This window comes from Heliangelus exortis, chromosome 15 (genome assembly GCF_036169615.1).
Source record: "Heliangelus exortis chromosome 15, bHelExo1.hap1, whole genome shotgun sequence".
NCBI classification, from domain to species: domain Eukaryota; kingdom Metazoa; phylum Chordata; class Aves; order Apodiformes; family Trochilidae; genus Heliangelus; species Heliangelus exortis.
Window position 1 is genome coordinate 3,565,723 of NC_092436.1, and position 20,408 is coordinate 3,586,130.

The following is a 20,408-nucleotide window of genomic DNA, read 5'->3' on the forward strand; positions in this document are numbered from 1 at the left end:
GTATATTAATAGTGTCCCACCATCCACCTTCAGCAGCTGCTGAGAGCCACTAGTAAAGGCTACACACACTTGAATGGCAACATCCCATGTAGATCCTTCCATGTTTAAGGAGCCTATTACACCTAATAAATATCTTGAGTGCTATTGACTGTTCAGCTCACATTAAAAGGCTCGATATAGTAGCCTTCCTTTAAAGAAGAAAACAAATCATGAAGATTTGTGAGCCATTTAAAGACCTACAGGGCATGAAATTGATACCGTGTGAGGAAGAGAGAAAGGAATTTCCTCATTAGATCTTGCACATTAGCACATAGGCTGGTGCCATGGTTTAACCTGAGTTCTTGTGGTATATCCTCACAGCTCATTTATACCAGATGGACATGGAATAATACATTAAAATGCTGATATTTCTTTTAATCATGTTTTTTTTCATGTCATCCCTTTTTTAGTACACACATGTACTGTGTATGACAGAGCAAGGGATGATGCTGTAAGGGGCTGAATTAAATACCCTGAGCTGAAACATGAACTCCCTGCTTCCAGTAATGACTCTCAAGCTTTATGAACAGAATTATGTTTTCACACATATTTATCAGTAAGTATTTGTCAATATCCAAAGTGTTGAAGCAGGGTGACAGCACAGAACATGAGGCTCTGGCTTAGCTTTTTTCTCCTGCACACCCAGCATGTTCAGGTTATCTGCAGCCTTTGCTCTGACATGACTTAGAGTAGATGAAAATTTTGACCTAGGCTTTCTGGCAGCAGCTCTATCCTGGATAGCACTATGAAATCAGCTGGAAAAATGGTCTTGCACAAATTGTAAATGCAAATTCAGTCATTATGTCAGACAAACACATTTTGTCTGAAAGGATTTCAATGTCTGACTATGTTAAAATCAAGCTAAACTCATTTTCCAGTTCAGTGTCAGTCCAAGTAACACAGTGTAACCAGAAGGCGATTAGGAGGTACAGAAGATGATTACATCTTTTGAGATCAAAACTGAATGAAATTAATTCAGTTAGATTTACCATGGTAGCTTCTGCTAATATCCTCCCTCTTTCCCACCTTCCATCTCCAAACCACCATTAACATCGTTTCTTGCTCTTCACATTATTTGTGTCTCAACTTCGGGGCAATGCCTCCAGATACCTCTAGAGATAGATCAGTTACCTCTGGAAAATATAATATATACTCCCTGAAAAAGAGTAAAACCCAGTTTCCAATTCTGTTGTTACTTTGTGTTTGAATTAATCAACATTACAGATAGACATGGTTGCTTTTTATTGGAACTCTATGTTTTTATCTTTGTCCTAATAAAAAGTAACATGTACATCAGGAACCTTGAATAATTCAGTGTTACTTCCTAACTCAGGAAGCTAACTATTTTTCAAGGCATTTCTTGCCTCAGTGTTCCTGGAATAAAGCAATTCTCTTATGCACAGTTGTTTCTCTGTTGTAGAAGTGGAATTTAGCTGCCATGCTGAGCACAAAGCTACAGAATTTCTGTTGTATTGCCTGAAGCAGCCTTGGCTCTTTCTCTGTGGGAAAAGGACAAAACAACATTTTACTTATTCTAGACAGCGACTCAAGTATCCACAAGGAACTCTTGAAATTTTAATTCTTCATAAAGGATCTTCTTTCAGAATTTTTTTAGCTAAGTATTGGCAAGAGAAATAGCATTTTTCCTCTGTCAGATGCTATCTTCATCAATGTTTAATTTTTTGAGAAACATAAAGCATTTTAATTAAACGGTGAATCTATTTAAACCCCTCCAAAAGTATTTTTTGTTGCTAAAAAATTATCACCATTTCCTTATCAAAAGACACAAGAAAATGGTCTGAAATGCATTATGGCTAGAATTTTAGCATTTACCAGAGAACTAAAATAAGACAACTGCAAAGTCTGTTGATTTAGCAGCAGCTCTGTAAGGTGTAGATCTTTCATTGTTAAAAATTAAAATATCAGGGTCTGAAAACCAAGAGAGGACTTGTAGGCTGTATGAGTTACAAGCTGATCATCACTTTCCACACTTCTGTAGCAAGTGAATTGTGCCAAGGAAGAACCCTGCAGAGATAACTCAATGTTTTTGGTTTTTAGTTCTCTATGTATTGTTCTCTATTGTCCTGTATTGTATCTCTTGTCCTATTTTCATTGCTATCATGGCACTAGACCATTCCAAATTACAATTCTAATGCTCTTCCTTCTGACCACTTTCTGTCTCCCAGCCCATTTGACAATCTGCTTTTTCCACTTCTGATGTTAGCTGCTTCTTTTACCCTTTTATTTCAATCTATGCAGGAAAGTCACCAATCTTGTTCTGTTTAGAAACACCCAGTCTCAAAATTTCTGTATTTGGCAAAATTCCAGCATTTGCTGGTCAATTCCAGAAGAGTGGAGTTAATTTTTACAAAATTATTTTGTAGTTTATGAATTTTCATCTGTACTTGCTTCACATTAGAAGAGAGTAATGTCTTCTAAAGTCATGGTAGAAGAAGGAATTTTCTTTGTTCTGTTTATATTTATTATACTTTAGAACCAGCCAGGACAGGCATTTGTCCTTCCATTTATTTCCCTTTTAAGCCTCCTCCAGATATCAATTATGTGACTAATCGAATACCCATGGAGGAGTTTTATCTTTTCCTGCTTAGATAATTCCTCTCAAAAGCAATGAAAATTACATTAAGCTACAATCTGTTAGGCTTACCAGCCCCCAGCCAATTTACACATGTGATGTGTTTTGTGTTGAACAGATTTCTGGATTTTGTACAAACCATGTGTGGCAGAAGCAGCACTCATTGTGTAGGGTCATGTTCTTTTGCCATCTCTAATGTTTAAAATCCCTATAACTTTAAAATTCTCATGATTTATTTTGACAATAAATTCTCTACCTGGGAAGTTACAAATTTGTGTTTCTTCTACTTCATCTCACTCTAGAATGCTGCACATCTCACAAGGTTCTGCACTGTGGTATCAGGTTGGCAGGGACTGCTTCCATGTGATAGGACTGAAAGCTCTCTTTTTTCAGAACAAAATTGGTCTTTGAAAAGTTTTCTTATATTTGTGTTTATTTTGCTCACTGCACACCAAAAGGAATGTGATATGGAAACAAATCTTCCTCCGTTGAAGTAGAAAATAAAGTGTTTTGCCCATGTTTCCATGGAGACAATCAGACTCCCAGCAATGGAAATGGAACACCTCTTACCTCCACAGAATTTACCTGTTTTAAATTCATTACATTATGAGTCCTTCAGAGGGGCCCTGTGCTTGTGTTCTGTGGTGCCTTCTGAGAGTCTCAGAGTATTTTTGTAGACAGGGTAACTATTGCTATCCTTGTTTTAAATGCTGAAAAAGAGAGGGAAGGGCAGAGCAACTCATTGATCCCGAGTCACCAATAATGAATAAATGAAGGACAAGATGACAGTGTTAGGGTGACCTTTCCTTCCTGCCCCATTTCCTTCCCAGCCACAGCAAGTGTCAGTAGCTCCTCCCTGGCACGGTGTCCAAGAATGCCACCCATGCTGTACCTTATTGATTAAGCATAAAATGAGCTCCTCTATTTTATAGCTGGTAATGACTGGGACAAAATTCTGTTTCGCTTATCCTAGCAAATAAGTAAAGGAACTGAATGGAAAAGTAGAGTTTTTCTCATTTCCAGGGCTGAATGTCTTATCTAGTTTAACATTTAAATATGAGTATGTAAAGATAGACAGGGTGCCTGGCTGGGAATTGCAGGAGCTGTAACAACATTGACATTTAGTCTGTCGACAAACAGAGCAAGCTCGTCAGCCTCTCAGAGCATTTGTATCCAGAATTTCTCTTGCTTGCCTTGCTGGGGTAGAAAAGCAATGTAATTATGCATCCTGAAATGCTGGTTTGTAAAAGCAGCAGTTTGGTTCTCATTCTTTACTACTTGCTGATGGAATAGTACCTGAATGGAACATCAGACCACAGGATCACCTAGTGGGAATGCTTGGGATGCAGGGAAGCTTGGTGGCACTGGTGCCAGGTGACAGACACTTCATTGAACCCATGCCAGGGCTCCCTGCCTGCAGCTTGGTTGAACCTTTGCCTTGCAAGCAAGGGAGTTGTTTGTGAACAGGGCACCTGGTGGTAGCTGAAAACCAAGGCTGTATTTAAGAGCTTCTTTTTTCCAGTGTAGAGAAGTATTTGAGATACATTTGCAGTATATTGTGATATAAATCTAATGATTCCTTGTCAGAAATCAAACCAGGACCTCCTCTTCTGTGACTCTCCATGTTCTTGTACATCTCTTCACTAGTTGCTAGCCAAGTGCTTCCACTGAAGGCTGCTTACAAGTATTATCTTTTTTTTTCTTGCACTTATTTTCAATGCCTCAGATATTTGTGTATTTATATATTTAGAATACTCTAGTTCTTACCCTTTGCTTTGGAAAGTCAACCTGTAGAGTCCTCTAAGAAATCTTTTGCCTTGGATGGCCCTCAGCAATGTCAGAAACAATTATCAGTTATAAGAAATAATTTTTTAAAGTGTCTGCAAAAATTAAAATAGATGTTTCCATGTACAATACCAGCATCTTCAGCCACTCAAATCTTTGGGTGCTCTGGAATAAAACTATGCAAAAATGCCATGCAGTGATGAAATAAATGCTGACAGTTTGAGATGTTACTGTTTAACTGCCCTGAGAAATTCCATTTACTGAAAATAATTCACATACATGTTTGAAACATTCAAGCCTATGGTAATTAATTTTCAGCTGAATTTATTTCTGGATGTGATTTGCTCTGAGTAATTATTCAGAAAGAGCATGCAAGAGAGAGACTTAAATATCTGAGCTTGTTAATTGAAGACATGTTCTCCTCTAGATTTGGGGGAGGGCTAATATCAATTTTCTCCCTAATGAAGCAGAATGATTTATGCCAAGATTTGTAGAAGAAGAATAAAAAACATTGGTAATTATTTGCAATTTGGGGGAGGGGGATGGGGGCTTGGGAGGAAGGTGTGGGGGTTGGGGGCTTGTAATCTGTTATTCGATACCATTTTTTAAACCAGTGTTATTAACTACTCCTCCTTATCCAGAGGGCTACATTCAGCTCCAGAGTAAACACTATAGTCTTAAATTCATTGTGGGTATTTACCAACCTGTAAATAAAATAAATTTTAAAATCAAACAAAAAAACCACAAACAAACAAACAAACAAACAAAAAAACTGGGACAGAAACCTCCTGAATGGCTACAAAAACCTGAAAATCAATCACAATATTACTTGGGTGTTTGGGGCATACAGGGGTGATGGGGTAGTCCCATTGCACTTGGATTAAGCTCCACTGACAGTCTCATCTCAGTGCATGGGTGGACTGGAGTTTACCTTTGGAGCACTGAAAACAGGTGCTGTTCTCACAGAGAAGCAGAGCAGTGTTCACCTGAGTGCTTTGGAGTTCAAAATTTATGGCCACGTTCACCTTAAGGAAAAAAAAAAAAAAAAATTAGTGTAAATTCATTATGTATTTTAAAGCTGAATAAAAGTTCCCCACTATGTAGTGGGGAAGTCTATGATTTTCTTTATTTTGAACTGCTAAAATGTTATAACCAGAACTGGTTTTAGCCACCATGTGCTGAAAACATGCCCCTTTTCCTTGAAAAATCAAGGGCAGTATGTGTAGAGGTTTTGATTAGTACTTGGTTAAACTGGCTGCGTGGCTTCTTACACGTTTGCTGTATGGTTTGCATGAAACTATCTAGTGAAATCCCTCCAAGTCACTACTGAGCTGCTTTGATTCCCACTTTGCTTTTAAGTGGAGATGTTTGAGATGTGGCCTCTTAGATCTGAAGTTTGGCAGGAGTGGCCATGGGTGGGGAGGAAGCCAGGTGAGGGGTTCAGCCCCTCTGGTCCTCACAGCTTTCCCACCCCTGATATGGCCAGGAGCTGGGCTTGCCCTGTGGTCCCCACATGCTTGTGGGGTGTTGCTTCATAATCTTGAAGTGCACACCTACAATGTAATGCATCATTTAATTGAGAAGCTTTGTGTTATTATCAATCTCTTTTGGCTCAAAATATGCACTAAGCTGTCTGCATCAAAGACTCCAGGTCTCATTTTCCAGCTCCTGATACTTTTCTCAACAGATGTTCTTTCCTCATATAGTCAGAATGGTTCCAAGGGGGTTGCATAAAAACAACTGCTCTTGATATTTCATTAGGCAGAAGTATTTTTGTCATTGAGTGATCATAGTACTTATTGTCAGGCAATTTTGGAAACAAAACCCCCAGTATTTACATAATGCAATTTCTTTTTGATTGTGTAGTTTGGTTCAGCTCCACTAAACAGCTATGAGTTTGAAATTACTCTCTTCCCCCAAACGAATGGTCATAAAACCAGAATCAAGCTCATAAATCTTGCTGTGAACTAGTTGTACAGTTTCTGCAGGATTACACATCCCTTGCTGCAAGACATTTAAAGTATTTATTTGTTATCACCCTTTTAAAGTCAAATGTGTGAAAAATAAATGTAATGTACTCTGTTGTGATTAACACAATGACCCAGGGCTGCAGCATACAGAGCAACAATCTTAAAGAGCAAATCCTCCCTGCCCTGCCATTCTCTGAATTCTGGAGTCATAACTCTCCTTTTATAGTGGTAATATATTAAAACATGAAATGTAAGAGAAAAACATCTTAAACACTGTTGTTGGGTGTTCTTAGCCCAACACTGATTTATTTCTATTGGAAGCTCCCAGCCTCTGGAGGGTGGTAGAGGGAGGGGAGAGGGAAGGCTACACAATTCAAGAGCAAGGTTTTTCTGATCTGATTTGTAGGGCTGGGAAGCAAAGGGATTTGGGATGCAACTGGTGTTTACAGTTATTTTGGTATTGGAAAGAGGTGTCTGCACCCCATTAGTAGGTTGTTAATGGTCTGATGCAATCCCTGGTGTTTATGGTTTGCCAGTTATTCTGGCACCTCTGAGATAATCACAGATTTATAGTTTTAAGAGGGAATTTAGGTTGCTAGGCATCATAAAAGCATGACTGAAGAAAAGGAATGAAAGTCTTTTGTCTCTTAATGTCAGCAATTCTGATTCTACCCCTCTACTTTGTATGAATGCTGCCTAGCAAAGGTTTTGGATCACTGGGATCATATGAAAGCCTTTCCCCTTTGCAGTGCAGTCAGCTGACCTGTAGAGCACAATTTTCCAGAAAAAATGCTGTGGCCAATGAAGCAGAAACTTCAGTCCACCCAAGCACTTTGTAATTTGAGCTCTACCTGGCAGGAAGAGACTTCAGAGCTCAGGGTACCAGGGCAGCTGGCCAGAAAACAGATGGCAACAGCAGAAACATCTTGGTGCTACCAAGATAAGAAGCCAGAAATTCTAATTTTTCCCAGGAGTAAAAACTCCTGCATATTATTATACTGAGAGATGTGCAGTGCCATATTTCCCTGTGTTTGAACCAGCTGTCTCCTGGGATTAACACTTCCCCTTGGAGACCAAGTGTGCAGGGATTTGAAAAACATGGGAAAAGCTCAGGACAGGAAACTGTGAAGCTTGGCCTCACACAAAGATAGGCAGGGTGAGCAAAGTGGGTTTTCAGCAAGGGATTTATGTTCATGTGAGTCCTTCAATTCCAGTACTGGCTGGACACATATCTCCTCCCAAAATTTTGGTCCAGTCCTTGGCCACTGTCAGGTCAGATTCATTGACGGGGTCAATTTCATCTTCAATCTCAGTTAAAAAAAAAAAAAAAAAAAAAAAAAAAGGAAAAATGATCACATATTAAAGCCACGCTTAAGGTGTTTTTATTATTACTGTGCTAAAATACCTGAGAAAATATGTACCAACTATTTGATATAGAAAAGGGATGGCTGTAGTTTTTCTTTCCAGCTGATAGAAAAAGTCAGTGTTTTTGGTTTTTTTTTTTCTCACTCCTCTTGCCACTTTTATTTATTTGTACTTTTGGCTGTTCATTTGCAAAGATTTCATACTTGGTGCTTTAGGACAAAAAGAACTCTGGTGACAAATATGGTTGTTATGTTTCATCTTATTCCCAAGGGTCTTTTCTGCTGCAGATGATGAGCATCTGCTTCAAGTCATATAGAAATCTGATTAACAAAGCATGGTCTTTGATTAGCATATTTCAGAAATTGTTTCTTATTAGAAGCTGTCCTTAGGGCTTCTGTTGCGTAGCAGTAGAACAACCATATAAACTTATTTAACATGTTGAGAAACTTTGCAGTAATATAAATCCCCACTTTGACCTTTTGTGTTCTGATAGATCATTCATTTTGCTGAAGTGGGGAAAAAAGGTCAAGAAATAATAGTTCTGGGGATTTTTGCTGTCTTCTGACAAAGGCCACAGTTTTAGGCTTTTTTAATAAACTTCCTTCATCTGGTTTGAACTGTATGTAGGGACTGTTTGTAATGAATAACAAATAGGATTTCTAAAGTATGTTCCACTTAAGGATCTTTATGAGTTCTACCATGAACGAAACAGTCTGATACACGGGTTGGGAAAAGCTTTATTTCTTTCCATTCTTAGTATTTGTTAGTATTACTCTTTTCAGATTTTACACAAGGCACTGAGGTAGAGAGAAGCTGAAGCCCAATTTAAAAGGAAATAAAAGACCAGGATTTCCAACCACATCTTTTCTGGTTCCTTTGCTGCAAAATGATGACCATTCAGTAATATTTTTCTTTCTCCATATATGGTTTTTAAATTACAAAATAACTGAAGTTGTGTTTCTTTTAACAATAATGCATGACATGATGTTCTTTGAGAACAGAAGTGCATGAATTTATTGCCTTAGAAGAACTAAGGAATTCCTGAAGTGTGGATATAATTCTTCAGGTAGACTAAATTTTACTGTGAAAAAATTAAAAATATTGAAACTCTTCATTACATCATACAGATCAAGTTGTCCTAGATCTTGCTTCTCTTATTCATGCCAAACTAGTATGGATTTCAAAGCTAAACCCACATCCCCACTCGGGCAGGCTCTGGCTGATAGAATCCCATGAGCACAAGGCCAGAGAGTGCTCCCCAGCAGCCAAACAACATTGGCAACTCTTAGCCCTGGGCTCTTAGCCAATTTCCATGTTGTTGATGCAGCAGTTTGCATCAAGGATGTGTCAGCATCAAAAGCAAGCAATGTGCATGTGCTCCAGTGAAAGAGCAAGGCCAGCTGCAAGCCAGCAAAAGTTCTGGTTGTTCAAGTTTTTTGTGTGGGGATGACCTTTGAATTTCATCCGCTGACTGAACATAATCTGATGACCCTTCATGCTCCAAGTGGTGCTTACTTATTACAGGCTTTGCAGAAGGAGGGTATCTGACTCTGGTTTGCAGTTTAAGAATATCTAGGTAGACACATAGGGAAGGAAATTGTGGGTTGTTATTTCAATCCCTGTCAAATATCTGCCTCAGTCTTAAGCTCGGTCTCCAGTGAGAGGGAAGTAAGAGGATTAAGACTGTAAATCTCACCCGCTGTGTTCTGCCAGTAGAAAGAGCAGGGGATGGGCTACTTCTTGTGTACCAGTTAGTCTGACTTAGAAAGAACACCAAAATGCAACAGCAAAACACTCCTGAGGAGCCTTTTCAGACTTTGGTCTTTTCAGTGGGACAGACCCTGGCCCCAGAACCACCTTAGGTGTTTTCCTAATGGCAACTCATTGGGTGGTGATTCCTTGTTCTTCACAGAGGAGGAAGCAGATGGTCTTTTCTCCTTCCTTGCTCACTTCACCCTCCCTATCAGTTTTCAACAGCTTGAAAAGAAAAAGCTTTTAACATTTTTGTCCCTTGATAACCCCATTAATTTCACCAAAGGCATTCCAGTAAATAGGGATCCACTGGTGAGGCTCAGTTGCTCATCACAGTGTCCAGGGTGTTGATGTGGTATGAGTTCTAGCTCTGGATGTGTGAACCAACACAGAGCAGCTGCAGCACTGCAGGAAAGCAGAAGGATGCTCTGGTTTTTTGGAAATAGATTTGCCATCATAGTAAGAAAAATGGTACATAGCATACTGAAACTTCTCATACTTAGCCTTAAAACTTTCTCTGATCATTGAGGAAAAGTGGGAAACTCAGTTATTACTACAATGTGCAATAAGTGCTTTATTACAGTCCCAAAAAATGAAATCTAGGAGTTGCCAATTTCCAGAAGTGGCCCATTATGTGGGGAAGGAGGGGAGAGAGAAAATGGGATTTGAGAAGATATTGATGAGGAATGGGAAGTCTTAATTCATGACAAAATAATATCCAGAAAAGAGTGTTTTTTAAAATCTTGATCCAAGGTGAAATTTCTGTGTGTGGTTGTAAATTCACTTCTTCTTAAGTAGTCAAGTAACCATTTTTTAAAAATATTTTTAATTCATTTGGGCAGATAAATCTTATTGCTGATCCTTTAGTAAGAGAATGAATTTAGCTAGATAGCCTTTTGAATGGGACTTGATTGCAAAAAGGTATTTATAAGCAATTTTCCCAGGTGGAATCAGTGCTCTAACAGGAGTGCTATCCAGCACAGCACTGTATTGCTCCTCAGTTTTTATTTCAAATATTACCAGATTACCCCTCATTTAAGGAATATAGAAATCTGGCAGGTGCAGGCAGGACAAATGCTGTCTGCCACAGTTGAGTTTCTGTGGGGACCAGGAGCTGCTCCAGTGCCTAAAGCAGCAGCATCCTCCTGGCTCTGTGAAGGAGCAACTCCTGTCTCCATTGAGTTCAGACCCTCTCACTCTCTCTGGGTGTTAAACAGGATGATCCCCCAAAAAATCCTAATTTTACCACATCAAGCTTCTGATACATGCTTAATGAATATCTTCATTTATTTGAGGAGAGGGGAAAGGTCTGTGCAGTTCTAGTAAAATTTAGTGTAACCCTCCATGTGCTAATTGCTTCCTGAAGTGTTAGGAGACATTTTTGTGGAGAGGTCAAAGTGATGGGGCTCCTCACACTCTTATTTCTTCTCTCTGCATGTGTTTGTTACATCTCAGGAAAATGGCCAATCCCAAGCCAAATGGGGACCTTTTCAGGAGCCTCCTGTTAGGGTACTGGCAGGGTATCACTGTGCTGTTTCCACCTCCAAGTACTTTTTCCACCTAAGCAAGGCATGTGTGTGAGCTTGTGTGTTAATCCTTGTGTCCTGGAGAAATGCCAATTTTGGTAATTACTATGCAGATCTTAAAGTCCCTTTGCATCATCTTTAGGGTACAGCAGCAGTACCCTTCACTCCTCCAGGCCCACTGGGCTGCTGCCTTACAGGGCACTGTTACAGAGAAGAACTGAAGGTTTATTTCTGGGCTCTGTGTCCCTGTTAGACTCCTGTTAAGCTGCTGGAGAAAAAGGACAAAGCAGGAATGCTCCCTCCCCAGGGAACCAAAGCCTCAGACCAAAACAGAGATTTTACCACCAGGAGGGTGAACATTGGGTCGTGACAGAAGGAGAATAAAGAGTCTTTAGAGGAAGAACATTCCCTGAGGGGCATCAGCAGGGATGGCAGCTTGGGCATATTCCCTCTTAGCTAGCAAATCTTCATTCTCTCTAATTCCACTTCCAACAACACTGCTGGTGATTTAAGTTGTTGTATTAAAGCTGGGGATTACTTTATTGTTATTACTGCTCCTCCTACTCGAGTGTTTGATTTACAGGAGACACTTATCTGGAAAAATAAAGATAATTTCTACAAAATAATATAGCTAATATACAGCATCTGTGAAACTCGTTTTATTAATGCATTGCAAAATATTTGATATTAGACAGCTTCTAAAATACTAGTAATTTTGTTACCTGTGAGTGTATTTTATTCCACCATAACTTCTCTATGAAATAAACAGCACCTTATAGGTTGTTATGGCAGAAATTCATCCCCAAGTTTCATGTCTAATATCAACGTGAATGTTAAGTTCAACTCAGAGCTCTCTGCAATAACCAGAGTCTTTAAAACCTTCATCTGTCTTTCTACTTAAACAGGTTTACTGAACACCCTACCTGAAAACAACAGTGTAAAGTGCCAAAGTAGAATACACTATTTATATAGCATTTATTATAGGAGCATTCATTCTAACTATATGTCATCCGTCAGCAAGAGATACTGTATATGCCTTTCTCACTTTCTTTTTTAATGTGTTTGGTTTTTTATAGCCCTTGATGCATCCAAAGATCCATGTTTGAAGGTGAAGTGCAGCCCACACAAAGTGTGTGTCACTCATGACTATGAAACTGCTGTCTGTGTGAGCCGCAAGCAGCTGGTGCACAGGTAAGGAAACTGTTGGTGAGGGGCTTGTGTCCTCATAGATATCCAGTATAATCAGAAGAATTAATATGAGAAAACTCCAAAATAAGCATTTATAAACATACTTTTAAAACATTTCTTTAAAGTTTAATTTGCTTCTTTTTTTTTTCCCAAAACAACATTTCATAAGCTTTGTAATTTAGAACTGGGGCTATGCCAGAAAGATGAGATGGAACAGGGTGTACCATGTGTGTGTGTTTTCTCCCCCCAGTAACTGTGCATATTTTAAAATCTGAAAACCCATAATATAAATAGAAAACATTGTGTCAGAGACATCTACAGTTCCAATAACTTAATTAGATGCAATTAGAAAGAGATTGATAAAGTGTTTTGGTTTTCTTAATATATCAAACCTCTGCTTAAATTTGGTAAAGAACTGAAAAGTGTTGGAGCTTTGCAGAGCATCTCCCTGGGGGAGTCACATAATTACAGAAAGCTCCAGATGTTACTGTTGAATAGCTGAATTAAGAGCAAATGCAATAGTTAATATGTTAAAAGCTTTGGCCGAGATGTTCAAATTAGGCCACAAAATTTCACTGAGTGAAGAAATGAATAAACAAAGCAAACCTGCTGAGCACAGGTTGATGTGTGCTATGAATAATCAAGAATGAAGAAATTCATAAACAGATTTGGAGAAACAAATGAATGTGTCACTATTTCAGAAGACCAAGAGAGCCAGTAAGGAAACTGGTCTTGAGGATCAAACTACATTCAGGGTGATCTGATTCCCATGTACCAGTGCTACATCTCATCTCACAACTGCCTGGCTGAGGACACCAATCCAGTTTAAAAAAAAAATTTGCCTTTGATTTATAATACAAAGTTAGTGGTGTAATGTGCATGTGGCAGTATGTTTAATCTTCAGTTTTCAGGATGGAATGAACCCTGGAAGGTTGTTAGGAGTATTGCTCTGTGCAGTGCTTACCTTCTAAGGACATTTTTGGCATTATGTAGCTTACATTTTCTAGTCAGGATGGATCTAAAGCACTTGCATTATAAAGTAGTCTTTATGATATACAGGAATAAATGTTGAGCCAAACGCTTTCTGAGCTATTTCCAGTATTTAATGTCCCCAAAGTGGCTAAAATGATACAGAATAATGGTATAGAGGAGGAGCTGAACATCCTGGGGGTTTGGGTTTTTTTTTTTCAGAAACCAGGCTGTGTTTCATGTGATCTCTCTGTGATTCCTCCGGTGCCTGCAGCTATTTCAGCTAACCTTTGAGTTGCACTGTGACAAGGGAGGCAAATGGAAAAGTATTGAAAACTTACTTTGAAAATTCTCCAAACAATTTCCAACAAGTTTTGTAATGCTGAAAGAACTACTGCTGATGTCTGATAGTGGCACATATGTCCCCAAAGTGGTTTTATTCTCAAAATATCCAGAGGGCAGGCGTGTCAATGAGGGAAGTAACTAGGCCAGATTCTCTGCTGATTTGAATCAGTGGAATAACACTACTAAAGATTTTCATCTGTAGTCCTGCAACATCCTTCTCTTTTTTTTTTTTAATACTGCTGTACATCTGACTTCAGTCATATTTAAGGCCATGTTAATCATGAGTAAATGCATTGCAAGAGGTGGAGTTGCACTTATTTAAATCACTGAAAGCCTGGATACAGCTTCTGTACTTCTCCCAGGGAAGGCACACAGGAAGGAAGAGCCATCAAATAACACAGCACCATGGCAGATGCTTTTTGCATCCACGGGGCTTTTGGGTGTGCAGAGAACTTTCCATTTCATGCATCATTATCATCTTGCTGTGGTAGCTTTACAAAGTTTGGAGGCTCAGCAAAAAGTAATCATGAAAGCAACGTCTTGCATTATTGCTGAGGTATCCAGATGGAGCTCCATTGCTTTGTATCACCTGATTAACTGGCCTGCTGAAGAGTTGCAGCACAAGGAAACAGTATTTTTCCAGGCATTGCTAACTTTGAAATCATCAGTAACAAGGCAATACCCTTGCTGTCTCATTTCCTTGTGCTGGAATGCACACTTGTGAAACCACTGCAGGAATACAATAGCCATGTAGAAAACTGTGTTAAATGGGAACGTGTTATTTTACATATTTACTCATCCCCTGGCTCCATGATGGCCAACTCATCCTGTATGCATTTCTCCCACCTTCAGAATGAGGCTCTCAGATCTGGCCAGTGCTGTGACTTTGATCCTTTTGGTCCTGCTGGATGTGGGAGCAGGGGTGGGTAGAGCAGCTCATAGTGCTGGTAGGTTTGGTTGTGGTACCCCAAGAGTATCAAAGGATCCTGCTCCACATCCCAAGTTCTAGGGGCACCTGGAGCTCTTTGCATCCTCCTCCTTCCCTCCCCACCAGAGCCACCTTGGGGAGCAGCCCTGGCTCTTGAAAATAAGGGAGAAGAGGCCCATGATGGGAAGGGAAGATGTTACTCTGGGGCTTTTTTGAAAAGACCTGTGAGAAAAGAGGATTGATGAAAAAATAATGGACATATGAACATATCCAGGGTTTACAGCTTTGTTCAGTCCATTTTACTGGCAGTCACCAATTAGTTCATCACTGTATTGTGTGTGTCACTCACAAAGGTAATCATGCAACATCTCCTCTTCTCTTCTGTAGCTTAGAAGTCCAGCTATTTACCCTACATACTTAAAATTATTTCTTCAGTGCTTTTGAGGCTACTGCTGCTGACGAGAGGCCACTACTGTGTTTCTCATTATTATCTTTTTTAAGGTTCACACAAGTTTGCACATAAAACATCTGTTCTCCTAAATTGCTTGTCAAAAACTTGGCCTGACCAACATGGCAGTGTTGGCAATGACATTTATCCACAATGGGCAGGCCAATCTCCTTCTCTTTCTTTACAAATCCTGTGGTTTATAAACTATTTCTGCTTAGGAAAGACCCTATTGAAAACAAATCCAGTAAAACATCCCCTTACGTAAAGCTGAACTTTTTTGTAACACTTCTGTTCATGGGCTTCAGTTTGTACTCAAAAGGGAATTCATGGATGAAGGAAATTAATAGTTGCAAGAATGTCAGTGACCCACCTGCTTTCAAGAGCTGCTTGGAAGCATCAAAGACAAATCTGTGACCACAGCAAATGCACTTCTAGGGATTTACTGAGAAGTTGTGCACATAAGCAAGGTTTTTAAAGAGTATTATTTTTCAATGTCTCTGTATTAGATCAACAGTGACTTTTAAAAATACACCTAATACAGGGCCTATAAACCCTAACCCTGTTGGTTTTCTCTCCCCTCAGACCCATACAAGTCTGTGCTTTCCCTCTCTTGCTTTCATGTTCCATCAGTGCTAAATGCAAATGAGGGTTGGCAGCCCACCAAGCCCTGTTTTGAGGACAACACCTTCCCAAGCAGAAAACCTGACTCCCACATTTTCAGTGGCAAAACTGATGTGAGGGAGGGCTTGTTCCTAAGCTCTTGATGTTTAATTCTGCATGATTTATGTGGTCAGGTTTACCAAAGCCTGAATATAGCAATCTATATGAGGTGGTGTAACAGAAGCAAACCTGGGAGATGATGAGTTGTCTCTTTATCTACTAACACCAGATTGTCCCCCGTATCTATATCCATAGATTTTTTCTACTTTCTTGTTCATTTTCATGCTGATTTAGAACAATACACACAACTGTGTGTACAATTCCAGAAAAAAAAGCATATCCCAAAGGCAACTTTACAAAATAAGGTTGTTCAGCTTCCTATTAGTGTATTTGTCAGTGTTAATTGTATCTGGTTTACTGGTATTTTCTTGAAAGGGCTACCACAAGCAGCAAGATAGGAGAACCCAGGCAATAGCAGGGCAAGACCACACTTTAGTGCAATCAATCTTTTTTTTTTTCTTCCTAGAGACTATCCAACTACTTTCTCTATGAAGTTTTGATTTCTTCAGAATGTTTTAAAAAAAATGTCACTATTCTGACTTCTCTGAAAATCTTTGCTTTTCTTCCAGTTTGTGCTAAAATGAAGATGGAAGGGATGTGCCTCTCCCCCATTTCATTTAAGTCTTTATGCTTTTTTCTAATCTGGCAGATGCAAGGCAGGCAAAATTATGCAGAAAATTTGGAAAATATGCTATAAAAGAAATGTTCTTTCAATTATTATTTAATCTTAGCTGAGGAAAAATGCAGTTATTTTCAGCTGAGCTCCAGTAGAACACAGTTTGTTCATCTTGGGTAGGCAGCATGACAAAAAATGTGTTCTGGGACACTGAGGCCTTCTTAAAGTAACAGGGAACCATAACTTTGATGGTGAGATGGGGGCTCCACTCAATAATTTAGGATAATACAGCTCTATACTAAAATAATTATAAAGATTAAATTGTTTTGTATGCACTGGATGCAAAAAATGTAGATATCAAAATTAGTTTTCACCCCCCCAGAGTGTTTTGTAAATTCTGGGATGAATTTGGTGGTTTTTTACTGCAGATTTGTTTATGGGTACCAAATGAATTCTTTCCTGGATTTTCAGAATTAAGGGAACAAAACTGCTCCATTCAGAGCAATAATATTTTGACTATTGTTTTAGAAAAAAAAGGGGGGAAAAGAAAGAGGCTTTTCAAATTTGTTTGACTTTTTTTCCAAGGAACAATATAGCAATATTTGCATCTCTCTGCAAATTGTCTGGAGCCACAAAATCTGATTTACCCTTAAAGGAAAAAAGAAAAAAAAAGTTTTCATGCACCTGTTTTATTCCCCTTTTATGCTGAGTATTGATTTCTCTAATCTACTGGCATAGATTTTTTTCTTCAGAAGAAAAAGCGTTAAAATATTTGATCAAACACACACTCCAAAACCCAGCAGATTGCATTAGGGTTTTTTTGAACAAATATATTGACTAGGGAAATTGCCAAAAATCTAGGCTTATTATTCCCAAGGGTACCTCTGACAGAATTCTGGAAAATTATTTTAATCCTCTGTGAATAAAAGTTGTAGACATGAACAGGATGGAGTAATTGCTTTTTTTTTTTTTTTTTTTTTTTTTTGTAATTTGTAAACTATAGTGCATTACCCTGTAAGGACTTTTATTCTTTCTAATATATCATAACTCATGGTACATTACACAGTTTAACTGTAGCTCATGCTGTTTGTCCAGAAAAATAAATGAGAATCCAGGAAAATTAAAGAGAGGGGAGCTTTGGAGATCACAGCCGAGTACCTTACAGAACGTGAAGTGCAAGTGGTGTGAGCAAATCTTTAGAGAAAAGCTGAAAGCTTTTAAAAGTATTTCACTTCCAGACTGCTTGGCAACAAAGACATAGCTCTGCCACCATGCAAAAGCTTTGGGGTTTGCAGCAGACAATGATCAGACACATGGAAATCAGGAATGTTTGTTTTTCTCATGTGGGCTCAAGTGCTCAAGGGAACCACTGAACATTAAGAGAGAGCAGTAGAAGAGCCTGGCACTATACTTTGTTCCCTGTTACAGTTATTTTAAACATTCTGATTATGAAAATTATGATGTTAGCATGAATTCCCAGAGGTCAATAGTTTTCCTCTAAGTCTCCATGTTTAACAGCCCAGGATTGAGTCCAAGGATACTTCTAGTGGAACAGCATTCATTGGTTTAAAAGAAGAAACTGCTCTGCTGAACACAATAATCTGTGAACTGGAGGTCTCCATCTCTGAGTGGTCCATTTTTCAATTTCAGCACTGCCTCAGGTAAATTGTTTTTAACTAAAGAGACCTTAGGGAGTGTCTGTGGAAGACCTGGCTTTCATCTGTCAAGATGATATGAGTTAGTTTTGTTCTGAGTCACGAGAGTGATCTACTTGCTTCCAGGCATTTCTGTACAAAAATTCTCCAGTTTGTTATTTTCTGGAGGAAGCTTGCTGTGGTATCTCTCCTCAGTAGACAAAATTTTGTCCTTTTAGGCTGTTTTCTCACTTTCACAAGCCCTAGATAGGCTGTTGTCTTCTGTGTATTTCCAAATCCAGAGGTAAAAGACACCTGATTAGTGAGCATATAGAAGGAATGGCTTCAAGTTGAGAAACCATGTCCTTGATCTTTCACTTGATCACTTTCCTTGATTTTAAGTACTGCTGAATTCAAAATATGGTCATCTTTACAGCTGAATTCAAATAGGGTTCCTGACTCAAAGCAAAAAGTGCTGAAGGGCCAAAGCACTCCCTTTGCTTTGCCCCATCCATTTTCAAACTTTCACAGAAAAATGAAGGCACACTAAAGGATGGTCAGGCAGAGCACAGATGGAAACGAGGTGACAGCTGACAAGGGGACTGTTACCAGTGTCTTGATGAGAAAGTTCCTGCATCCTGAGGCCAATTAGCCACTCTACACTTCTCTCCTCAGAACTGGTAACTCATTGCTAGTCATGCTTCATCAGCTATAGAGCTCATTAGGGTAGAGCAAGGTGACTGTCTCCTATTGGACATGAGTAATTTTTAAAATATATGATAGCACACAGCTCTTTTATAATGGATTTTAGAGCATGTAGTCCTCATCTGTCTGCTCTGGCAATAACAATAGATGAACTTGTTCCTGCTATCAACAGGGGATTTACTGTATATTATTCACAGTCACCAAGTGCCTGGCTGCTGGGGTGAATGTCTTACTGCTAAGGTCATTGTCTTGTACTCTGCAGCTTCAATCCTATTGTACTCTACTTTAGTGTAAGGATGCTGCAAGCACAAAAGGAAATATAATGGTTATGGAAACGTTCTCCTGATGTACAACTCCTTTTAGACCAATATCAGAGCACTCACTGAAAACCACCTCAATACCTCTCCGATCATCAGAAAGTTACTACACTGAATAAAATAAAAAAAGTAATTTAATATCTTCTGCGCTTTAATTAACATTTATAAATAGTTCAGTTTGTGCATTTAAAGATAATATTATTGGACAGGTTAAAGACCACTTTTTAATTTCCTGCTTTTACTATTTCTGCTTGTACACTTTTAGCAGTGTATAAAAATAGACCAGAAGTGACTTCTTGGATCATTAGTCCAGTCCCTCTACAGCAGTACCATATAAACCTTTCCATTAGTCTACCAAGTTCTGCCTTAATGATAATCAGGCTTGTTGCCCCTTCTACTCCATTTGGCAGAATCCTTAGCATCTCAACCCTCCTGGTTAGAAACCTGCTAATATCTAGCCAAAATTTATTCAAATCCCCCTAAAATTTCTGGAGTTTTCCTAAATGGTTCCTCAATATTTATTTGGAAATAATGACCTTTGGTGGTTTTGCTAGATTTTTGCTAGGTTTTTTGCTCTTGACTGTCTCTGTTTTTCTTCGTAGCAAAGTAATAGACTCAAAAAAAAACCCCAAAATTATTACATAGTCTTCTGGCTCAAACTCTATGCATCTTTAGGTATTACATTCCTTCTGAGTCAGTGCTTACTAGGATTTTAATCTTTATTTCTTTAATTAATGCCCTCTTTCAAGGGCTTGTTCTATCCATACCTGCTTTAAGCCAGTGGTTGGCTTTCTGTGAGCCCCAGTAGAATATCTGCAATTTGAATGTCTGTCTTCCAGGTGGGCTTTCAACTTGGCTTTCTGGGTAACAGTTCTGGCTCAGATGCTCTGTGTATCTCTGCATTGATATACAGTCCAGAACTGGGTAGATCCATATGCAAGTTTCAAGGATCTGTACATAGCTTTCTACATTTGTTTCATCCACACTAGAAAATTAATTTTCAAAATTAATTTTGAAATTAATTAATTAATTTTCTCTTAAGGCAAAATTAATTTTCTCTTTAGAAAACTTATTTTATTCACATGATAATGAAAGGAGGGGGGAGGAGGAGTTTGAAAAAAATACAAGCAATAATTATCCGAGCATTATGTATAAACTAAATATAAAATAAAGTGTTTTGATGTCTGAGATCTATTGTGAAACTTAAATGTATGTTGATGGAACATGCATGTCTGAAAGTGAATGTGTGAATATTACAATTGGACTCCATGATCTGAGAGGTCTTTTCCAAGATGGATGATTCTGTAAGTTTGTGCAGAGGAGTTGTAGGGAACACAAGTCAGCAGGAAAATGTGAAAATATGAAAAATAAAGGACAATAAGGGTAACCACAATCTTTCTTCTTTAACTATCTCAGTGGGTTCTTCTGTTGATTCCAGAACTGGTCATAAAAAAAACCAGTACTCAACTTGTCAAGAGTTAGCATTCAAAGCTAAGTTAGCATCCAAA

At 38.7% G+C, this 20,408-nt stretch overlaps 1 protein-coding gene across 1 annotated transcript in view; it reads left to right on the forward strand.

Moving 5' to 3' along the window:
* The window catches only part of SPOCK1 (SPARC (osteonectin), cwcv and kazal like domains proteoglycan 1), a 241,998-nt gene that overhangs the window by 127,065 nt on the left and 94,525 nt on the right, over window positions 1-20,408 (forward strand). The window contains exon 4 of the mRNA XM_071759083.1: window positions 12,107-12,221. Coding sequence (XP_071615184.1) covers window positions 12,107-12,221 — 115 coding nt within the window. The remainder of the gene's footprint in view (window positions 1-12,106; window positions 12,222-20,408) is intronic.